This window comes from Bufo bufo, chromosome 8, assembly GCF_905171765.1.
Source record: "Bufo bufo chromosome 8, aBufBuf1.1, whole genome shotgun sequence".
Taxonomy (NCBI): domain Eukaryota; kingdom Metazoa; phylum Chordata; class Amphibia; order Anura; family Bufonidae; genus Bufo; species Bufo bufo.
Window position 1 is genome coordinate 6364619 of NC_053396.1, and position 21172 is coordinate 6385790.

At 45.6% G+C, this 21172-nt stretch overlaps 1 protein-coding gene across 1 annotated transcript; it reads right to left on the minus strand.

Moving 5' to 3' along the window:
• Window positions 1-1767: 1767 nt before the first annotated feature.
• CLIC3 (chloride intracellular channel 3) lies at window positions 1768-20797 on the minus strand. Its single transcript, XM_040404856.1, has 6 exons — window positions 20646-20797; window positions 13119-13228; window positions 10591-10716; window positions 10026-10132; window positions 9627-9802; window positions 1768-2728 (listed from the first exon to the last, which is right to left on the minus strand). The coding sequence occupies exons 1-6, from the start codon at window positions 20679-20681 to the stop codon at window positions 2567-2569; spliced, it is 717 nt and encodes a 238-aa protein (XP_040260790.1). The 5' UTR covers window positions 20682-20797; the 3' UTR covers window positions 1768-2566.
• Between the last annotated feature and the right edge of the window lie 375 nt (window positions 20798-21172).

Consider the following 21172-nt stretch of genomic DNA (forward strand, 5'->3'; position numbering starts at 1 on the left):
GGTACTATTGCTAGTAATCCGCTGCCACCAATGATCGGGGGGGGGGGGGGCGCAAGATGGGAGGCCGCACACTGGCCACCAATGTTGTTAATGCTATAGAGGGAGGGGGGCGCACACTGTGCCACCAACGAATTATTACAATAGAGGGAGGAAGGGGGGGCGGGGAGGGGGCACACTGTGCCACCAACGAATTATTACAATGGAGGGAGGGAGGGGGGGGGCGCACACTGTGCCACCAACGATTTATTACAATGGAGGGAGGAAGGGGGGGGGGGGGGGGGGCCGCACTGGCCACCAATGATATTCAAACTGGGGAGGGGGGGGGGTCTGCCCCCTGCTGCCTGGCAGCCCTGATCTCTTACAGGGGGATATGATAGTACAATTAACCCCTTCAGGTGCGGCACCTGAGGGGTTAATTGTGCTGATCACGGCCCCCTGTAAGAGATCGGATGCTGCTAGGCAGCAGGGGGCAGTCATGTACACAGTTTGTAGTATATTTTAACTAGAAGCGTCCCCATCACCATGGGAACGCCTCTGTGTTAGAATATACTGTCGGAAATGAGGTTTCACGATCTAACTCATATCCGACAGTATATTCTAACATAGAGGCGTTCCCATGGTGATGGGGACGCTTCAAGTTAAAATATACCATCGGATTGGAGAAAACTCCGATCCGATGGTATAAAAGGGACTCCAGACTTTACATTGAAAGTCAATGGGGACGGATCCGTTTAAAATGGCACCATATTGTGTCAACGTCAAACGGATCCGTCCCTATTGACTTGCATTGTAATTCAGGACGGATCCGTTTGGCTCCGCACGGCCAGGCGGACACCAAAATGACTTTTTTTTTCATGTCCGTGGATCCGCCAAAAATCAAGGAAGACCCACGGACGAAAAAACGGTCACGGATCACGGACCTACGGACCCTGTTTTTGCGGACCGTGAAAAAAAACGTTCGTGTGCATGAGGCCTTAGGGTGAAGACTGCGATTGTAAATATGGAGGCAGCACTACGTTATCACATGACTATCGCAAGATCATGGCGATGGAGACACTGCGCCTAGAAGGGGAATGTAATGCAGTTACCATGGTAACGGCTTGAGAACTGTAGGCAGACAGTTATCTGAGGCTTTCGTCGTGGCTAAATTTTCCACATTTACTATAAAACATGGCAGAACTGGAAGAAACAGCGAATGGATTAAAAGAATCCTTCATGGGAACACAAGGTTATATACAAAATGGCTGCCAACTTTCCTGTGAGGAAACGAGGACTGCAGACATAAAATGGAGGGGGATGTCCTGAGCAGCCAATCACATTGCTTCTTTCATTCTCTAACTTGTGCTGGACAAAATTATAGCTGGATCCTGATTGGTTGCCATGGGCAGCCCTAGCAACTACATGTTCTGTGGCCTAGTTAGGACGTCTGCAGTTACCAATTTGAACACTGCCACCTCCGGGTGACTCTGCGCCACTACAATAGGATTCCACGTCTCCACATCCATCTTCATGTCATTTGGTCGTTCCGTGGCACGGTCACATGACTTTGTTTTAAAACGTATTTATTTACAATTGGACTTTTCAGCAAGTTAAATACATTTTACATCAATGCACAATGTGAAGAAAAATATATAAATATTTTTTAAAGGCCCTGGCGACTTCCATAATACTGTTCGCCATAGTGACATGTTTACGACAGCGGATCTTTGCAAAGCCTAAAAACCGCCCATGTGGTTCAGGTCTTCCATTTTTTTTTTATATATGAAGCCCCTATTAAATGGCTTTAAATGTCCAGGGTGAATCGGAATCGGTGTGGTTTAGCGACAGCGGCCATCTTGTAATGCAGTAAATTTGCTGGTCCGTATTTCAGTGCCCGGTGACTTCTTTTCAACGTAAAGGAACAAAACGGCTGCTGTCACAGCGCTTAAGGTGTGGACGGAAAGGCTCAGATAATGAATGACCTTTTAATGTGCCTGCTGGCAGCCATTCTGAGAAGTAGGTCTGATGACCACAAAATGGCCGTCGTCAAGCGTGAAAAATATTAATGTTTTCATATTTTGTTTAATGGAACTGTATTTAATGAATTAATATTTTTCAATAAAATAAATGACTTTTTTTTACGTTTTTTTTTATTTTTTATTATGCATTGTTCTTCTGTCACTCCTCCTGGATATTTATGAATAAATCGATAACCAGGGCGTTACCATTCCCCTTGTCAATTGGGTGTGTCCTTGTAATGGCAGCATCAGACAGTGTATGGGCTTGCCATGTGGATAGTCGCAATAATACTCAATTCATTCATATATTTCCAGGAGGAATAATAGAGGGGCAAAGCAATACAGAGTTCTAAAATTAGAATACACTTGTTTCACTAGAACGGTAGAATAGATGGGTTCTTGTAAAAGCAGGGCGGGTACCCCCGGAGTGCACATACCCCAGGCTAACAGTTCATCTGACGGGTGTGTCCTGTGAGCTGTCACACTGTTTTCACTCAAGTCTCAATGGTGGTGTATTTTGTGCAGATTCCGCACAGAAGGAAGGCTCACATGGCGTCATACTGCAGGGCCTAGGGCATTTTCCGGACCACATCCCGGTAGAAGAGGATGATCTCGCTGGGGTTGGGGCAGGTGTACTTGAAAGCCTTCAGATCCTCAGCATGCTGGAGGTAGCGGGAGACGCCCTGCAGGTCTTTGGGGATCTCAAATTTGCGGTAGTGTCTGCATACAACCTGCGGTAGAAAAAATAAAATAAAATCTGCTGCCATTAAAGGGTTTGTCCAGGTTCAGAAAAACATGGCTGCTGTCTTCCAAACACGGCGCCTCACCTGTCCACAGGTTGTGTGTGCTATTACAGCTCACCCTCCATTCACTTCAATGGAGTTGAGTAGTAATACCAGACACAACCTGTGGACAGGTGTGGCGCTGTCCCTGGAACAACCCGCCTTTATCTTTCCTAGACTCCTGAAAGGCAAATCTGCCTAGTTTCATTGCACAAGTATAGGCAAACATACTGTTCAGGACTCCAGGAAAGCCGAGTGACTACCTATCCGGGAGCAGGGTTGCCATCTTTCCCAACAAAAAAATACCAGCCCTATTAGTGCCCCTCAGTAATATTAATGCCTCCATTAGTGCCCACTAGTGTTGATCGAGCACCGAAGTGCTCTGCTGCTCGAGTAGAACACATCGGGGGCTCTACAGAGCACAATGGAAGTCACTGGGAGACCCCAAGCATTAAACCAGGCAGCCCCTGCTCTGAGGAGGGGAGGGCGTCTGATTTACACGAAAAGGTCAGACAGTGATGGAAACACCACCGGAATGGTTCGGGGACAGCATGGGGAGGATGTCTGGATGCATCTTGGACTCCCAGGTCGCTGCTGGGAACGATGTTGTCTGAGTAGTACGCCATTATTACAGACTGACACTAATACGCACAAAACCGAAGATAAAATCGATTTTAGAGGAAAAATTGTTAGGAAACATTCTTTCCTGTATATTTACTTGTATATAAAGTGCAAGTGCTGCCAAAAATGACAAGGAAGAGGCACTCCGATACAACCTGTATATCAAATAAAGGAGGGGCTCATTCACATTGTGGTACAATGGTTCAGGTAGTGGAACTCCTGCACTCATAAAGCCTATGCACTAAGGGAAAGGGCTGCCAAAAATTACAAGGAACCGGCGCTCCAATACACCCTTTATTACACATAAAGGAGGGCATCATATGCAGCCTTGAAAAATTATGATTGATGGCCTGCTGGTGACCCTCTAAAACATTAGGGGCGAGGGCCTGCTGCTGGTGACCCTCAAAAACATTAGGGGCGAGGGCCTGCTGGTGACCCTCTAAAACATTAGGGGTGACGGTCTGCTGCTGGTGACCCTCTAAAACATTAGGAGCGAGGGCCTGCTGGTGACCCTCTAAAACATTAGGAGCGAGGGCCTGCTGGTGACCCTCTAAAACATTAGGAGCGAGGGCCTGCTGGTGACCCTCTAAAACATTAGGAGTGAGGGCCTGCTGGTGACCCTCTAAAACATTAGGAGTGAGGGCCTGCTGGTGACCCTCTAAAACATTAGGAGCGAGGGCCTGCTGGTGACCCTCTAAAACATTAGGAGTGAGGGCCTGCTGGTGACCCTCTAAAACATTAGGAGTGAGGGCCTGCTGGTGACCCTCTAAAACATTAGGAGCGAGGGCCTGCTGCTGGTGACCCTCTAAAACATTAGGAGCGAGGGCCTGCTGCTGGTGACCCTCTAAAACATTAGGAGCGAGGGCCTGCTGGTGACCCTCTAAAACATTAGGAGTGAGGGCCTGCTGGTGACCCTCTAAAACATTAGGGGTGACGGTCTGCTGCTGGTGACCCTCTAAAACATTAGGAGCGAGGGCCTGCTGGTGACCCTCTAAAACATTAGGAGCGAGGGCCTGCTGGTGACCCTCTAAAACATTAGGAGTGAGGGCCTGCTGGTGACCCTCTAAAACATTAGGAGTGAGGGCCTGCTGGTGACCCTCAAACATTAGGAGCGAGGGCCTGCTGCTGGTGACCCTCTAAAACATTAGGAGCGAGGGCCTGCTGCTGGTGACCCTCTAAAACATTAGGAGCGAGGGCCTGCTGGTGACCCTCTAAAACATTAGGAGTGAGGGCCTGCTGGTGACCCTCTAAAACATTAGGGGTGACGGTCTGCTGCTGGTGACCCTCTAAAACATTAGGAGCGAGGGCCTGCTGGTGACCCTCTAAAACATTAGGAGCGAGGGCCTGCTGGTGACCCTCTAAAACATTAGGGGCGAGGGCAGCCTAATAAGCATGTTGATATGATTGAGGAGGAGGACGAGAAAAGGGAGATTGAACCATATACCCTTGTTTGTGGTGGAAGGGGTGCAGGGAATACAGTGTATTCAGTACATTAAACAACACATGTAAAGTGCCTTTATGTTCGGCTGCTTTCCTCTGGTGGAGTAGAGAAGTCAGGGGCAATCCAGGCCTTGTTCATTTTGATAAGAGTCAACCTGTCAGCATTTTCAGTTGACAGGCGGATGCGCTTATCAGTTATAATGCCCCCAGCAGCACTAAATACCCGCTCAGACATAATGCTGGTGGCAGGGCAGGAAAGCACCTCCAAGGCGTAGAGCGCCAGTTCGTGCCACGTGTCCAGCTTGGACACCCAGTAGTTGTAAGGCACTGAGGGATCACTGAGGATGCTGACATGGTCTGCTACGTACTCCTTCACCATCTTCCAAAACTTTTCTCTCCTTGTGACACTAGGCCGCGCATCAGGGTGAGGGTGCTGGCGGGGTGTCATGAAACTGTCCCAGGAACTGCTGTGTGTTCCCCTCGTCTCCCCTCCTCGGTTGCCCAAGGAACTACAGACTCTGCCGCCAGCGTTGTCAGCTGGAAATTTTGGTGCAATTTTTCCACAAGGACCTTCTGGTATTGCACCATTTTGCTCGTCCTCTTCACCACAGGAATGAGAGATGAGAAGTTCTCTTTGTAGCGGGGGTCGAGAAGGGTGAACACCCATCGGTGTTGACCAAAATGCGTATAACGCGAGGGTCACGGGAAAGGCAGCCTGACAAAGTCAGCCATGTGTGCCAGAGTCCCAACAGGCAAGACTTCACTGTCCTCATCAGGAGGATGACTCTCAATCTCCTCATCCTCTTTGGCCCATCCACGTTGAACAGATGGAATAAACCTGCTGTGGGTACTACCCTCTGTAGCGGAGGCAATCGTCTCCTGCTCCTCCTCATCATCATCCAATTCGGGCTGAGAAGATGAACTGAGGGTGGTCTGGCTATCACCCTGTGTACTGTCTTCCCCCATTTCCACCCCTTCCACATGCAAAGCGTCCGCCTTCATTGTGAGCAGTGAGCGTTTCAGTAGACACAGAAGTGGGATGGTGACGCTGATAATCGCGTTATCGCCGCTCATCATCTGTGTTGATTCCTCAAAGTTGCGTAAAACCTCACAGAGGTCAGACATCCATGCCCACTCCTCGCTTGTGAATAGCGGAAGCTGACTGGAAAGGTGACGACCATGTTGCAGCTGGTATTCCACTACTGCCCTCTGCTGCTCACAAAGCCTGGCCAACATGTGGAACGTGGAGTTCCAGCGTGTGCTCACGTCGCACAACAGTCGGTGAGCTGGCAATTGCAAGCGCTGCTGCAGCGTTGTCAGACCGGCGGCAGCTGTAGATGACTTTCGGAAATGGGCACACACACGGCGCACCTTCACCAGTAGCTCAGGCAAATTGGGGTAGGTTTCGAGAAACCACTGAACCACTAAGTTGAACACGTGGGCTAGGCATGGTATGTGTGTGAGCTTGCCGAGCTCCAAAGCCGCCACCAAGTTATGGCCATTATCAGACACAACCATGCCTGGTTCTAGGTTGAGTGGAGAGAGCCACAGCTCAGTCCGGTCCCTTATACCCTGCCACAGCTCTGCGGCGGTGTGCTCTTTGTCACCTAAGTTTGTCACATTAGTTTCAGCACGGCCTGTTGCCGCTTCCCCACTGCAGTGCTACACTGCTTCCAGCTACTGACTGATGGCTGACTAGTGCTGTAAGATGAGAATTCAGAAGTGGAGAAGGGGGAGGGGGGGGAGGTTTGTAGCCACTAGTGTACGTGGCGGCGGAAATCCTGATGGAAGTAGGGAGCGCAATCTTTGTCATCGGTAGCACCTGTGCCATCCCAGGGTACGACTCGCTCACGGCCTCCCCAACGTTAACCCAGTGTGCCGTCAGGGAAATGTAGCGTCCCTGGCCAAAAGCACTTGTCCATGTGTCCGTGGTTAAGTGGACCTTCCCAATAACTGCGTTGGTCAGGGCACGTGTGATGTTACGGGACACATGCTGGTGTAAGGCGGGGACGGCACACCGGGAAAAATAGTGGCGGCTGGGGACTGCGTAACGAGGGACGGCCACCGACATCAGGCTGCGGAAGGCCTCAGTGTCCACAAGCCTAAATGGCAACATTTCCAGGGCCAGCAATTTGGAAAGGTGCGCATTTAGTGCTATGGCCTGTTTGGCTATTTGCGCTTTCGTTCAAAGGCCTGGGGTATGGACATCTTTACCCTGCGCTGGGACACAGAAGTGGATGTGGTCGCTGATGGTGCTCGCGAAGGTCCAGGTGCAGGGCGGGAGGCATCCGGGCCTGCGTCTTGGACATGGGATTCGCCAGCATGCAACACAGGGGAAGAAGGAGGCAGTGGTGTGACCCACAGACACTGGTTGTGGACCCAGGCGTTTGGCCCACCTATTTGGATACTTTGATGCCATGTAGCGGATCATGCTGGTGGTGGTGAGGTTGCTATTGTTCACACCCCGGCTCATTTTGGTACGGCACAGGTTGAAAATGACAATTCTTTTATCGTCCGCACTTTCCTCAAAAAAGCGCCAGACTGCGGAACACCTATGCCTTGGCAAGGGAGATTGCCGCAAGGGTGTGCTCCGGGGAACAGTTGCAGGCCTGTTTGGTGTGGCTCGCCTGCTCCCTTTTTGCCACCCCACTGCCTCTTCCAGCGCTGCGGATCCCTCCCCCTCTGTACTGCTGTCCTCGCTCGACTTGCCACCTTCCCAGGTTGGGTCAGTGATTTCATTGTCCACCACCTCCTCTACCACTTCCTCACTCTGCTCATCCTCCTGACTTGTTGACCTAACAAGAACCTCACTTATTGACAACTGTGTCTCATCATCATCATCCACCTCTTGAGACACTAATTGGCATTGATTTATTGGCAACTGTGTCTCATCATCCTCATCATCCACCTCGTGAAACACTAATTGCCGTTCCCCACCGTCATCTTTTTCTGACTGTGGATGCTCAAGAGTTTGGGAATCAGCGCACAAGATCTCCTCATGTCCCTCTTTAAGCGGGCTTAGCGAGAGGCCCAAATCAAGGAATGGCGATGAGAAGAGCTCCTTGGAATATCAGCGTGTGGGATCACTTGTTTGCCAAGACTCTCCATGGTGGGAGGAAGGAGGATCAGGGTGAGGATTCTGTTAACCAGACTCTTGGCTACTGAGACTGGACTTTGTGGAAGACAGGATGGTGCTTAACCGACTGGAAGCATTATCTGCTGCAATCCAACCGACCACCTGGTCGCACTGGTCTGACTTCCAGAGTAGTGTCCTGCGCCGCCCTGCAGACTGGGACATGAAGCTAGGTATTGTGGATGAGTGTGTTTCTTGTGTTCTGGCAGCGGGCACAGTTTCACCGCGCCAAGGGCCACGGCCTCTGCGTGCACCATCAGCAGCACGGCCACTTCCCCGTCCCTTACTGCTCACCTTGAGCATATTAAATGGTATATATGCTTGCAAGTATGTCACACGTACAGTAGCGCAGGTTTTGTAAGTGTATGCGCAAATAAATGACACTGAATGTCACAGATATTTAGGATGCGCAAACATTATACAAGAGATGTAGCGCTGGTGATGTCGCTGTCAGCAGCGGCCAAACAATTGCGCTCAATGTCACAGATATTTAGGATTTGCAAATGTAACACAACAGATGTAGAAGAGGTTGCGTCACTGTCAGCAGCGGGCCAAACAATTGCACGCAATTTAGCGCAGGTTGCGATAATAATATACATTGCAGCCAGATAAAACAATAGTCCTTAAAAGGACTTCTGGGTCTCTAACACCTTTCAACACTAAACAATTCCTGTCCCTACACTCTCTGTCCATCTGCTGCAGCTCTCCCTGAATAAGACTGAGCCGAACCAGGTGTCATTGGGTGCTATATAGCACCCGATGACATGTTCCAGCTAGCCAATCACTGTAATGCCAGTAACCAACATGGCTACGGCATTACAGTGACTGCCAGTACTTCCCTGCACAGTTATTGGCTGCGTAGCAGGCAACAAACGTGCGGGGAGGAGACGCGAGCATCGCGCTCGAGCACACGCGGTGTTCGGCCGAATATGTGCCGAGCATCGCAATGATCAAGTCAAAATGGTGTTCGGCCGAGCATGCTCCCCCAACACTAGTGCCCACCAGAATTAATAATGCCCCCATTAGTGCCCTCCAGAATTAAGTGCCCCCATAAGAGACCCCCAGTAATATTAATGCTCCCATTAGTGCCCCCTATTAATATTAATGCCCTAATTAGTCCCCCCATTAATATTAATGCCCCAATTAGTGCTCCCCAGAATTAATGCTCCCATTAGTGCCCCCAGAATTATTAATTCCCCCATTAGCGCCCCCATTAATATTAATGCCCCAATTAGTGCTCCCCAGAATTAATAATGCCCCCATTATACTGCGCTATTTAGTAACAGTCCTTACAGGAAAATACTTGCAATTATTATTGGGGCAGTAAATTACCGGCTTGGCCGTTGAGTTACTGGCCGGGTGGCAAGCAGAGCTGCATTTAATATGCTACAATCTTGTAGGATTTGTGCTTGCTCAGGGGGGTTACCGTGGCAACAACTAGGGACTAACCACTACAGGTACTTCCTGCCAAGTGACCTCAGCTCTTGTGACCTATACTTGTTCATATGACAAGAAGCCCATGAAGACTTCACTCTGGAGTTGCCAATGATAGCATCAACATATTAACTGGGCCTGCACTTCCTGTCATGTTGCCATGGGAACCCCAGAGCAAGCACAAGTTGTCCATGGTCTCAACCAGGGATTATAGCTTACATTGATGATGTGGAGTTTGGGCAGGAGGTTGCAGTCGGGCAGCGTCAGGTTGTCTCCATCCAGGAACTTCCTTTTTGAGACGGCCATTTTGGGGTCAGCGGCAAGCTCGTGGGGTAGGGGGTTCTTCATATAAAAGTCTAACTTCAGTAGCGACCGCAGCAAATTCTTCTGTAGGTCTGGAAAGAATGGAAGATAACTCCTTAAAGGGATATTTCATGGCATTCGGATCATTAGCGTGGGTGTGACCACATGAACGACAGTGGCAGTGTGTGAAATACAACCATCAAGCTGAGGCGGGCCCCAGCTCCATTACTTCTGGTAATCATGGACCAAACGTGATAATGTGGACAGCCCCTTTAAGGGTGGGATCATTCAGTGTTCTACATGCTTAGTACTCACTGTCCTCCTGGGCTGCAGATTGGTTCTTGATGTATGCAGAGAACTTTTGGAAGACGTCGTTCCCAGCCGTGTTGGATTCCTTGTATTTGGTAGTCATACTGGGATAACTGGGAAGAGAAAGCCCATCAGCATCTCGTGTATATAGAGGAAGAGCCCCCTAGTGGTCAACACACTGTACTGGACAATAATCCCCAACATTTATCCTAAGGGTCCATTTACACATCCGCAAAATGGGTCCGCATCCGTTCCGCACCCATTCATTTTCAATGGGGCCGCAAAAGATGCGGACAGCATACTGTGGTGCAGTCCGCATCTGCACTTCCGGTCCACGGCCCCACAAAAAAAAATAGAACATGTTCTATTCTTGTCCGTGTCTGCGGACAAGAAAAGGCATTTCTATTATAGTGCTGGCCATGTGCGGTCTGCAAAAGGCGGAACGCACATGGCCGGTGTCCGAGTTTTGCAGATCCGCAATTTGCGGACGTGTGAATGGACCCTAACCCACAGACTGACAAACTAGAACTCCCATCGTCACAGCCCTAATATCAGACCCCGTCCGTCTCACCGCGGAGGAGTCAATGTCTCCTCCAGAAACTCTTCAATCTTGTTCACGTCTGTTTTCACTTCATTATTGTGAATAAGAAATGGAGGTTGTGTCCCCGGAGCCAAGGTCTTCAAGACATCAGGGGCCCTGAGCGTAGAAAAGAGCAACGGTGACTGTCAGCTGCATTCTACTCCATAGCGGGTGGTATTATAGTAGTTATATTCTTGCACATAGGAGCAGTATTATAGTAGTTATATTCTTGTACATAGGAGGCAGTATTATAGTAGTTATATTCTTGTACATAGGAGGCAGTATTATAGTAGTTATATTCTTGTACATAGGAGGCAGTATTATAGTAGTTATATTCTTGTACATAGGAGGCAGTATTATAGTAGTTATATTCTTGTACATAGGAGCAGTATTATAGTAGTTATATTCTTGTACATAGGAGCAGTATTATAGTAGTTATATTCTTGTACATAGGAGCAGTATTATAGTAGTTATATTCTTGTACATAGGAGCAGTATTATAGTAGTTATATTCTTGTACATAGGAGCAGTATTATAGTAGTTATATTCTTGTACATAGGAGCAGTATTATAGTAGTTGTATTCTTGTACATAGGAGCAGTATTATAGTAGTTATATTCTTGTACATAGAAGCAGTATTATAGTAGTTATATTCCTGTACATAGGAGCAGTATTATAGTAGTTATATTCTTGTACATAGGAGGCAGTATTATAGTAGTTATATTCTTGTACATAGGAGGCAGTATTATAGTAGTTATATTCTTGTATATGGGTGGGGCAGTATTATAGTAAGGAGGTTACTGCAGCAGGGTTTTGGTACCTGGAGTTGCTTTATTGTTAAATATACAGTAGCAAGAAAAAGTATGTGAACCCTTTGGAATGATATGGATTTCTGCACAAATTGGTCATAAAATGTGATCTGATCTTCATCTAAGTCACAACAATAGACGATCACAGTCGGCTTAAACTAATAACACACAAAGAATTAAATGTTACCATGTTTTTATTAAACACACCATGTAAACATTCACAGTGCAGGTGGAAAAAGTATGTGAACCCCTAGACTAATGACATCTCCAAGAGCTAATTGGAGTGAGGTGTCAGCCAACTTGAGTCCAATCAATCAGATGAGATTGGAGGTGTTGGTTACAGCTGCCCTATAAAAACACACTCCAATTCTGGGTTTGCTTTTCACAAGAAGCATTGCCTGATGTGAATGATGCCTCACACAAAAGAGCTCTTAGAAGACCTACGATTAAGAATTGTTGACTTGCATAAAGCTGGAAAGGGTTATAAAAGTATCTCCAAAAGCCTTGCTGTCCATCAGTCCACGGTAAGACAAATTGTCTATAAATGGAGGACGTTCAGCACTGCTGCTACTCTCCCTAGGAGTGGCCGTCCTGTAAAGATGACTGCAAGAGCACAGCGCAGACTGCTCAATGAGGTGAAGAAGAATCCTAGCGTGTCAGCTAAAGACTTACAAAAGTCTCTGGCATATGCTAACATCCCTGTTAGCGAATCTACGATACGTAAAGCACTAAACAAGAATGGATTTCATGGGAGGATACCACAGAGGAAGCCACTGCTGTCCAAAAAAACATTGCTGCACGTTTACAGTTTGCACAAGAGCACCTGGATGTTCCACAGCAGTACTGGCAAAATATTCTGTGGACAGATGAAACCAAAGTGGAGTTGTTTGGAGGAAACACACAACACTATGTGTGGAGAAAAAGAGGCACAGCACACCGACATCAAAACCTCATCCCAACTGTGAAGTATGGTGGTGGGGGCATCATGGTTTGGGGCTGCTTTGCTGCGTCAGGGCCTGGACGGATTGCTATCATCGAAGGAAAAATGAATTCCTAAGTTTTATCAAGACATTTTGCAGGAGAACTTAAGGCCATCTGTCCACCAGCTGAAGCTCAACAGAAGATGGGTGTTGCAACAGGACAACTACCCAAAGCATAGAAGTAAATCAACAACAGAATGGCTTAAACAGAAGAAAATCCGCCTTCTGGAGTGGCCCAGTCAGAGTCCTGACCTCAACCCGATGGAGATGCTGTGGCATGACCTCAAGAAAGAGATTCACACCAGACATCCCAAGAATATTGCTGAACTGAAACAGTTCTGTAAAGAGGAATGGTGAAGAATTACTCCTGACCGTTGTGTCTGATCTGCAACTACAGGAAACGTTTGGGTGAAGTTATTGCTGCCAAAGGAGGTTCAACCAGTTATTAAATCCAAGGGTTCACATACTTTTTCCACCTGCTCTGTGAACGTTTACATGGTGTGTTCAATAAAAACATGGTAACATTTAACTCTTTGTGTGTTATTAGGTTAAGCAGACTGTGATTGTCTATTGTTATGACTTAGATGAAGATCAGATCACATTTTATGACCAATTTGTGCAGAAATCCAGATCATTCCAAAGGGGTCACATACTTTTTCTTGCTACTGTATGTCCTAAAACAATATAATTTTTGCACTCCTTCCCTGCTCCTTACTTCTTTGCTGCACTCACCTCTTCATGTCCACAGTGTTCAGTGTAAATGTGCATCCTTTAGACATCAAGATCATGGCCAGTCGTTGCGAGAATGGATTTGATCCAATACTTTCACCATCTTCACTGGACTAGAATACAACAATATATAAGGGTTCGATAATTATAAAAGTAAGATTTTTTATTTTAAAGAACACACTATACAAAAGTAATATTAGGAGTTATGCCTTGCACAGGGCCTGGGGGGGCGGAGCATAAGACAGGGATTCTCTAGTGTCATACTCCGCCCTCTCAAGTCCGTTTTAGCAGTACCGCGAGGGACCACAATTTCTAGTGAAGGTATATTACATGTCTTTAGTGTATATTGTATACATTTCAATGCATCTCTGACTAGCGTCTACCTGCAGGCAGAATGGAAACTGAAGAATCTCCTGTCAGGGAGCGGAGGAATTACAAGTATTCGGGGGGCGGCGGAATATTTGGGGTGTAGACATTGTGTAATTGTTTACCCACAAGATAAATAACTTCCGTCCGCCATATAGAAACTAGTTCACACCTATTTGTCCCACCCATGGGTGTTGGTCCTTCTGAGAAGACTATTGAGAAAATACTGATGGGTTAGAAGCAGGATTTACTAGACAAACCAGATGGGTTTGTATCCGCCTCGCTCGCCCATACAGTGGAAGCGCAATAGAGTGTTTGTAGAGCAGCTATGTGGTCTCAAAAGATGCTGATCTGTAGGTTTTCTGAGGCCGGTATGTAGGCCCTGGGGTTAGAGTCGACCCTAGACGGTACGCTTTACCTTAGGTAAGCTAACCTGCCGATAAGATTCTGAGTGCCTGCAGCCACCACCAGGGGGAGCTGAGGAGCTTACAGTATATGCAGTGAGCTCCCCCTAGTGGTAGCACCTCATCTTTGGAATCTGTGGCTATACAAGGCTTTTGGAGCTCTGCATCTGGAAAAGAAAAGCTCCGACTGGTTAAATATTCAGCTTGAAGCGCAATGACCATCCTGACATTTCACTGTATAAATCGGCATAAAAAGAAGAGTACATTTACAATTTTTTTTATTTTATTTTGCCCTCCCATTTTCCCTGCATTAATACACATTGGTGGTTTCAAACTTCTGCTGGTTGCCCGTAGAAACAGACATCAGTTTGTCTCCACCCCGCTGCCAGTCATGTGACCTAATCAGTCAGCCGCCACTGTGTACCGGTCATCTGATCTCCCACAATGCACTGGGTGCCCCTAGCCTTTCTGCTGCCCGGGGCGAATACTGAAATGGCGGTGTTTCTGCAGTATAGTATTGGGAAGCACAGTGGGCACAGTATGTGGCGGTGTATTACCTTGTATGTTTTGTAGCGCCTTATGAAATGTTTTCCAAGTATGTATTTAACAGTAGGGCTGGAGGGAAGGAGTTAGGTTAAGAAATTGGCATAGAGGGTTGGCAAGAGAAGGGCGCGGTGCCCCCCTGAGCCCATGCTTTAGGGCCAATCAAATTAGGAGTCTGGGCTCCTATGGTGGAAAGCGGGGTCTGTACAGTGGTGCTTTTTTAGGAATCCCAGCTCGTTACATTGAGGACAATGAGTTTCTGTTTGCCAAAGATGACTCATTTAATTAGAGGCGTCATTTTTAATTACTACCGCCACACCCTGCGCCTGCACCAGACTGCCCAGGAGCCCAATATACTAAATCCACGTTACAAACGTCCCTCTGTCTTCATGTTCTATACAAGAGAACCCGCCCCAACCTATTCGCCATACGTAATCGCCAAGAAAACCGCATTGTGCCGCGAAAAAATACCTACTCTGCACCTGATGGGAAGATCTTCCGTGCCTATGACAACTCTTCCATCATTGTGCTCCGCAGGGATATTGTGAGGATCCATACTGATATCTATCGGCACCAAGGGCATTTAGATTGATTTAGTTTGAGATCCAGAGGATATCCCTATGACAACACTGAATGTCGGAGCAAAAGAAGAGGAAGGGTTGTCATAGATTTTTTAGCTTTGGTTGAAAAAGTGGTCAAGGAGGGCAGCTCATGTATGTACAGAGCCATGTCCTCCATATGTTGTTCAACGGGTTATATCTGGGGCCCCAAAGGCAATTAGTAAGAAGTATGACTATGCAATATACACCCGTCATCCCTCTGCCTCAGGGCTGAAGAGGAGCTATAGAGCAGCACAAGGTCCGCTCCTGAGTATGACATACAGGGTTCTGCACGCACAAGATGTCTACAGCAGTGTGTCTGAACCTGGGGGGACGCGGGACTGTCCTAGCACCTAGCAATGTTTCGTTGCAGGGGGCCAGGGCCTCTCCACATTATCGCCTTCTTCAGGACAGTGATCGAGGTCCACCATCTATCTTAGTGGACACTCTAGCTAGTGGCTTCCACTCCACCGAGGCCGGGTACCTTGGTGGCACGTCTCAGGTACCACCATAAGCATCTCCTTAATAGAGGGTGCATGCATTAGTACTACTGTGGGCACTACAGTAAGGTATTATTACTTCTGGGGCATATTATGGGATCTTTATTACTACTGGGAGCACTATAGCGGGCATAAGTACTACTGCAGCACCATAAGGGGGCATTTTTACTATTGGGCACACTATAGGGGCTTTCATACTACTGGTCGCATCATGATGAGCTTTATTACTACTGGGGGTACTGTGGTGTGCTTTATTACTACTGGGGGTACTGTGGTGTGCTTTATTACTACTGGGGGTACTGTGGTGTGCTTTATTACTACTGGGGGTACTGTGGTGTGCTTTATTACTACTGGGGGTACTGTGGTGTGCCTTATTACTACTGGGGGTACTGTGGTGTGCTTTATTACTACTGGGGGTACTGTGGTGTGCTTTATTACTACTGGGGGTACTGTGGTGTGCTTTATTACTACTGGGGGTACTGTGGTGTGCCTTATTACTACTGGGGGTACTGTGGTGTGCTTTATTACTACTGGGGGTACTGTGGTGTGCTTTATTACTACTGGGGGCATTATGATGGGCTTTATTACTGGGAGACTATGTGGAACATAATGACTACTGTGGGCACTATGGTGGCAGTATTACCTCTGGAGCATACTGGGGGGCATTATCACTATTGGGGGCACTATTACTACTAAGGACACTCTGGGAAAGAATTATTACTTTTGGTGGGACTTTTAGGAGCATTATTGCTGTGGGCACCCTGGCACAGTATCAGCTTAGCACAATTATTTTTGGCAATGTTTATGGCACTACTACTGTTAGGGGCGCTATTTTCTGGGCACAGTTATTTTTGAGGGCACTGTAGTAATAATTATTGAAGGAGGCACTATCCATGTGGTAAAAGTATTTTCAGCGGGACTATCTGTTTCTGCAGTAGATTATTTGGTTGCATTCGGGAGCACAGCGGGCACAGTATGGGAGATGGCAGCAGATCTGTGGGGGCACCAGGATGGGATGTTGGAATTGTGAGAAACCTCGACATGTCTGTGCGACAATCTCTGTGGAGACGAGGCTGAAAGAAGTCATCATGGGGGTCCGGCTTGAATGGAGAAGGTGAGGAAGGAAAACGTGAACATCAGAGGAGACGTCACTGGGTGTAATAGGTATGTGGTGCTGTATTCTCCTGTATGTTTGGTAGTGCAGAATGTAATAGTCATGAATCGGGAGTCCTAGTTTGGCAGGAAATTTTACTGCTGCATGCTGCCCTATTGACCTCCTGACTAGGGGATATTTTTGGATTTATCAGAAGTGCTGCAGCCCCCCTTGACTGTTGCTTTTGGGGCACTAATTTATTAATTGTACAGGTCCTTTTTAAGAGCATTAAATGAAGCAGTTATCACGTTCACAGCTGATCTTATTGTCTACTAAAGACAATACCCAGCGCGACGTTACCCTGAGCAGGTCTGCAGGTGACTGAAGCTTATAATTAGTCAAGGTATGTTACCGAAACTTTGAAGTTAAGGAGGTCTAAGTGCACCTACCAATTATCACCGGACGAAAGGGACGAGGGGCGACATTTGCAGGATCAGAACTACAATTATCTATAAGACACTAAAAACACAACATCCAGAACTGGGGCCCCAGGAAGTTCTGGCCCAGAGAGACCGTCCCTATATTCTGCCCCTAATGAAATACAATTGTCTTCATAACGATTTCTACATGTTCATATTACAGAGGGCAGTATTATAGCAGTTATATTCCTGTACATAGGAGCAGTATTATAGCAGTTATATTCCTGTACATAGGAGGCAGTATTATAGTAGTTATATTATTGTACATAGGAGGCAGTATTATAGTAGGTATATTCTTGTACATAGGAGGCAGTATTATAGTAGTTATATTCTTGTACATAGGAGCAGTATTATAGTAGTTATATTCTTGTACATAGGAGCAGTATTATAGTAGTTATATTCTTGTACATAGGAGCAGTATTATAGTAGGTATATTCTTGTACATAGGAGCAGTATTATAGTAGTTATATTCTTGTACATAGGAGGCAGTATTATAGTAGTTATATTCTTGTACATGGGAGCAGTATTATAGTAGTTATATTCTTGCACATAGGAGGCAGTATTATAGTAGTTATATTCTTGCACATAGGAGGCAGTATTATAGTAGTTATATTCTTGTACATAGGAGCAGTATTATAGTAGTTATATTCTTGTACATAGGAGGCAGTATTATAGTAGTTATATTCTTGTACATAGGAGGCAGTATTATAGTAGTTATATTCTTGTACATAGCAGTATTATAGTAGTTATATTCTTGTACATAGGAGCAGTATTATAGTAGTTATATTCCTGTACATAGGAGGCAGTATTATAGTAGTTATATTCTTGTACATAGGAGCAGTATTATAGTAGTTATATTCTTGTACATAGGAGCAGTATTATAGCAGTTATATTCTTGTACATAGGAGCAGTATTATAGTAGTTATATTCTTGTACATAGGAGCAGTATTATAGCAGTTATATTCTTGTACATAGGGGGCAGTATTATACTTTTCTGAATATTTCCAGTGGAGATTAAAACAATTTTGGTAAAACCTTGTAACACTGAAAAGTTTGCTAAAATTAATGTTGTTATAAATAAAAGATATAAAAGAATGGAAGTGGGGCACTTTCTTAAAGTATAGGGATCTTTAATTACACATATCGCAATACACTAGTAAAATAATCACAGTATAATATCAGCAGTAAAAGAGCAGAAAAGAATATTGATAAAAAAATATAGGTATTAACAATAGTATATAAAATAGTATAAATAATGAAATGATGAAATAAACGGATAAAAATATATTAAATTCAAAAGTATCAATATAGATAAGATCCCAATAAATGTATGGATTTTCTTGGGATAGGTTAATGTTCAGTAATATTCATCCATACACGGTACTCACTCCGGTACCAGTCCTTATAACAGGTATTTGAAAGTTTAAAGTCCCAGGCGTATACAGCTATAGAAGTTTGTTTAAACAAACTTCTATAGCTGTATACGCCTGGGACTTTAAAGGGAACCTGTCACCGGGATTTTGTGTATAAAGCTGAGGACATGGGTTGCTAGATGGCCGCTAGCACATCCGCAATACCCATTCCCATAGCTCTGTGTGCTTTTATTATGTAAAAAAAAACGATTTGATACATATGCAAATTAACCTGAGATGAGTCCTGTATGTGAGATGAGTCAGGGACAGGACTCCTCTCAGGTTAATCTGCATATGTATCAAATTGTTTTTTTTTACACAATAAAAGCACACAGAGCTATGGGAATGGGTATTGCGGATGTGCTAGCGGCCATCTAGCAACCCATTTCCTCAGCTCTATACCCCAAATCCCGGTGACAGGTTCCCTTTAAACTTTCAAATACCTGTTATAAGGACTGGTACCGGAGTGAGTACCGTGTATGGATGAATATTACTGAACATTAACCTATCCCAAGAAAATCCATACATTTATTGGGATCTTATCTATATTGATACTTTTTAATTTAATATATTTTTATCCGTTTATTTCATCATTTATACTATTGTTAATACCTATATTTTTTTATCAATATTCTTTTCTGCTCTTTTACTGCTGATATTATACTGTGATTGTTTTACTAGTTTATTGCGATATGTGTAATTAAAGATCCCTATACTTTAAGAGAGTGCCCCACTTCCATTCTTTTATATATTTATTCTTATCAGACTGGGTGTTGTCTGTTAGTGGGCGCACCTCTGCCGAATCCCCATCTCATTCTAGTGCGACATTTTCTATATTTATAAATAAAAGATATATTAGAGTAATGATGATGAGAATAAGAATACTACCACATGAATTAACATGTTGCTACATTTTAGAATTATTTGTATCTAATAAACCTGGACAGAATATCACCCTGCACACAGACAAATCTGGATATAGTCTTAAAAGAGCTTTCCAGTACCTTTTACACTTTTTTTATGAAAAGTTTAGAATGCTATAAAATAATAAACCGATACGAAGACTTACTTTACCCATCCACGCCGCTCATGTCCCACTGCTACTCGGGTCCCTTGCCAGTCTCTTTACCGTGGCCTCCAGCGGTAATCTCAGAGTTGTCCGCTGCATTGGTGGACACGATCATACTTGTAGTATGAGATATTTTGAGGGACTGGATGACCCCTTTTAAGGGAAAGCTCAATTTTAAACTGCAGACTGGAGCTTAATGGTATGGCTACAATAAGTCGCCTGACAAAAGGGTACAACGTGTTGCACAACATTCTTGGTAATGGTAGTCTATGGTGCGATTGTCGCGGTGTGACACACAGACGGTCATTATAACAACCGTCGCTGTGTAGCCCCAGACTAAATCCCGCATCTTTGTCATTTATCTTAATCACCTTTATTTAATATTTACTTATTTTTTGTTGGTTTTTACTCTGCATAGAGCATGAAAAAGGGTTATTGAATGGAAACCATCAATAAGTAGACAATGTGCTGCTAACAGATCTCACCACGACTTACCAGGGTCAGTCTGATTTATTATCACACAACCAGCCTATGAACACTTACCTACCCGCATTGTGCATTAATGTATCCGTAAGTCAGGCTGCAGGAGGTATTGAAAGAATTAATGAGCCAAATTAGACCTACAGCACTAAATACAGACATGTACGGCAATGCTCAGATCCATCAACAGCCACTTGTTGACAGTTTCCACGGGTAACTGGATATTATTTTCTGCTGATTTGCAATAGCCTTATGTTTAATGTAATCATCAAGATGACTTCTGGCTGGGTCAGAGGCAAGCCCAAGTTGTAGGACGCCGCTCACAAGCAAACTGCAATCCTCTAGAACAGGCATCCTCAAACTGCGACCCTCCAGCTGTTGCAAAACTACAACTCCCAGCATGCCCGAACAGCCTACAGCAGGGCATTGTGGGAGTTGTAGTTTTACAACAGCTGGAGAGCCGCAGTTTAAAGGATGCCTGCTCTAGAATAATACTGCAAGTCTGCATGCTCGGTGCTGTGATCCTATGGGGGTGCGGGCGTCTGCATGTACTGTGCTCTGCAGAGAATGAGGTCAATGCTTTACCTTGACGAAGAGCTCAATTTTGGGTTCATCCACCATTGTGCTGCTTGGTGACGGCGTGGAGGGTCCCCTCTGTGGTGGGCGCAGTTCGTCAGGTCCTTATCTTGACTCCGACTGTGCAGGTGTGATCCTCGCCTCTGGTTTTCTTTGCTGTTTAGAACTAAAGGACACTCCCTTTCCCATTAAAGCTGCACAAACCACATTCCGACATGTCACGCATCAGTCAGATATGCTCTTCCTGATCATTCATGTTCTATTATTACACATGTGACCCTCCTGATCATTCATTTCAGTCATACATGTCCTGACCACCCAAATACTGGTCAACCTGGGAGACATTCCTACCCCTAAAACCTGCTCCTGTCATAGTGATCTGCAAGATCAGAGAAAGCTACATGTTTGTGTGTACATTGTATGTCCTCTGTGAGCAGCGCAGAACAGTTCAGGTCGCGGGAACGGAAGGCGTGCAGAAAGCATTGATCAGCATATATAGAGGTAGTATTATAGCAGTTATATTCTTGTACATAGGA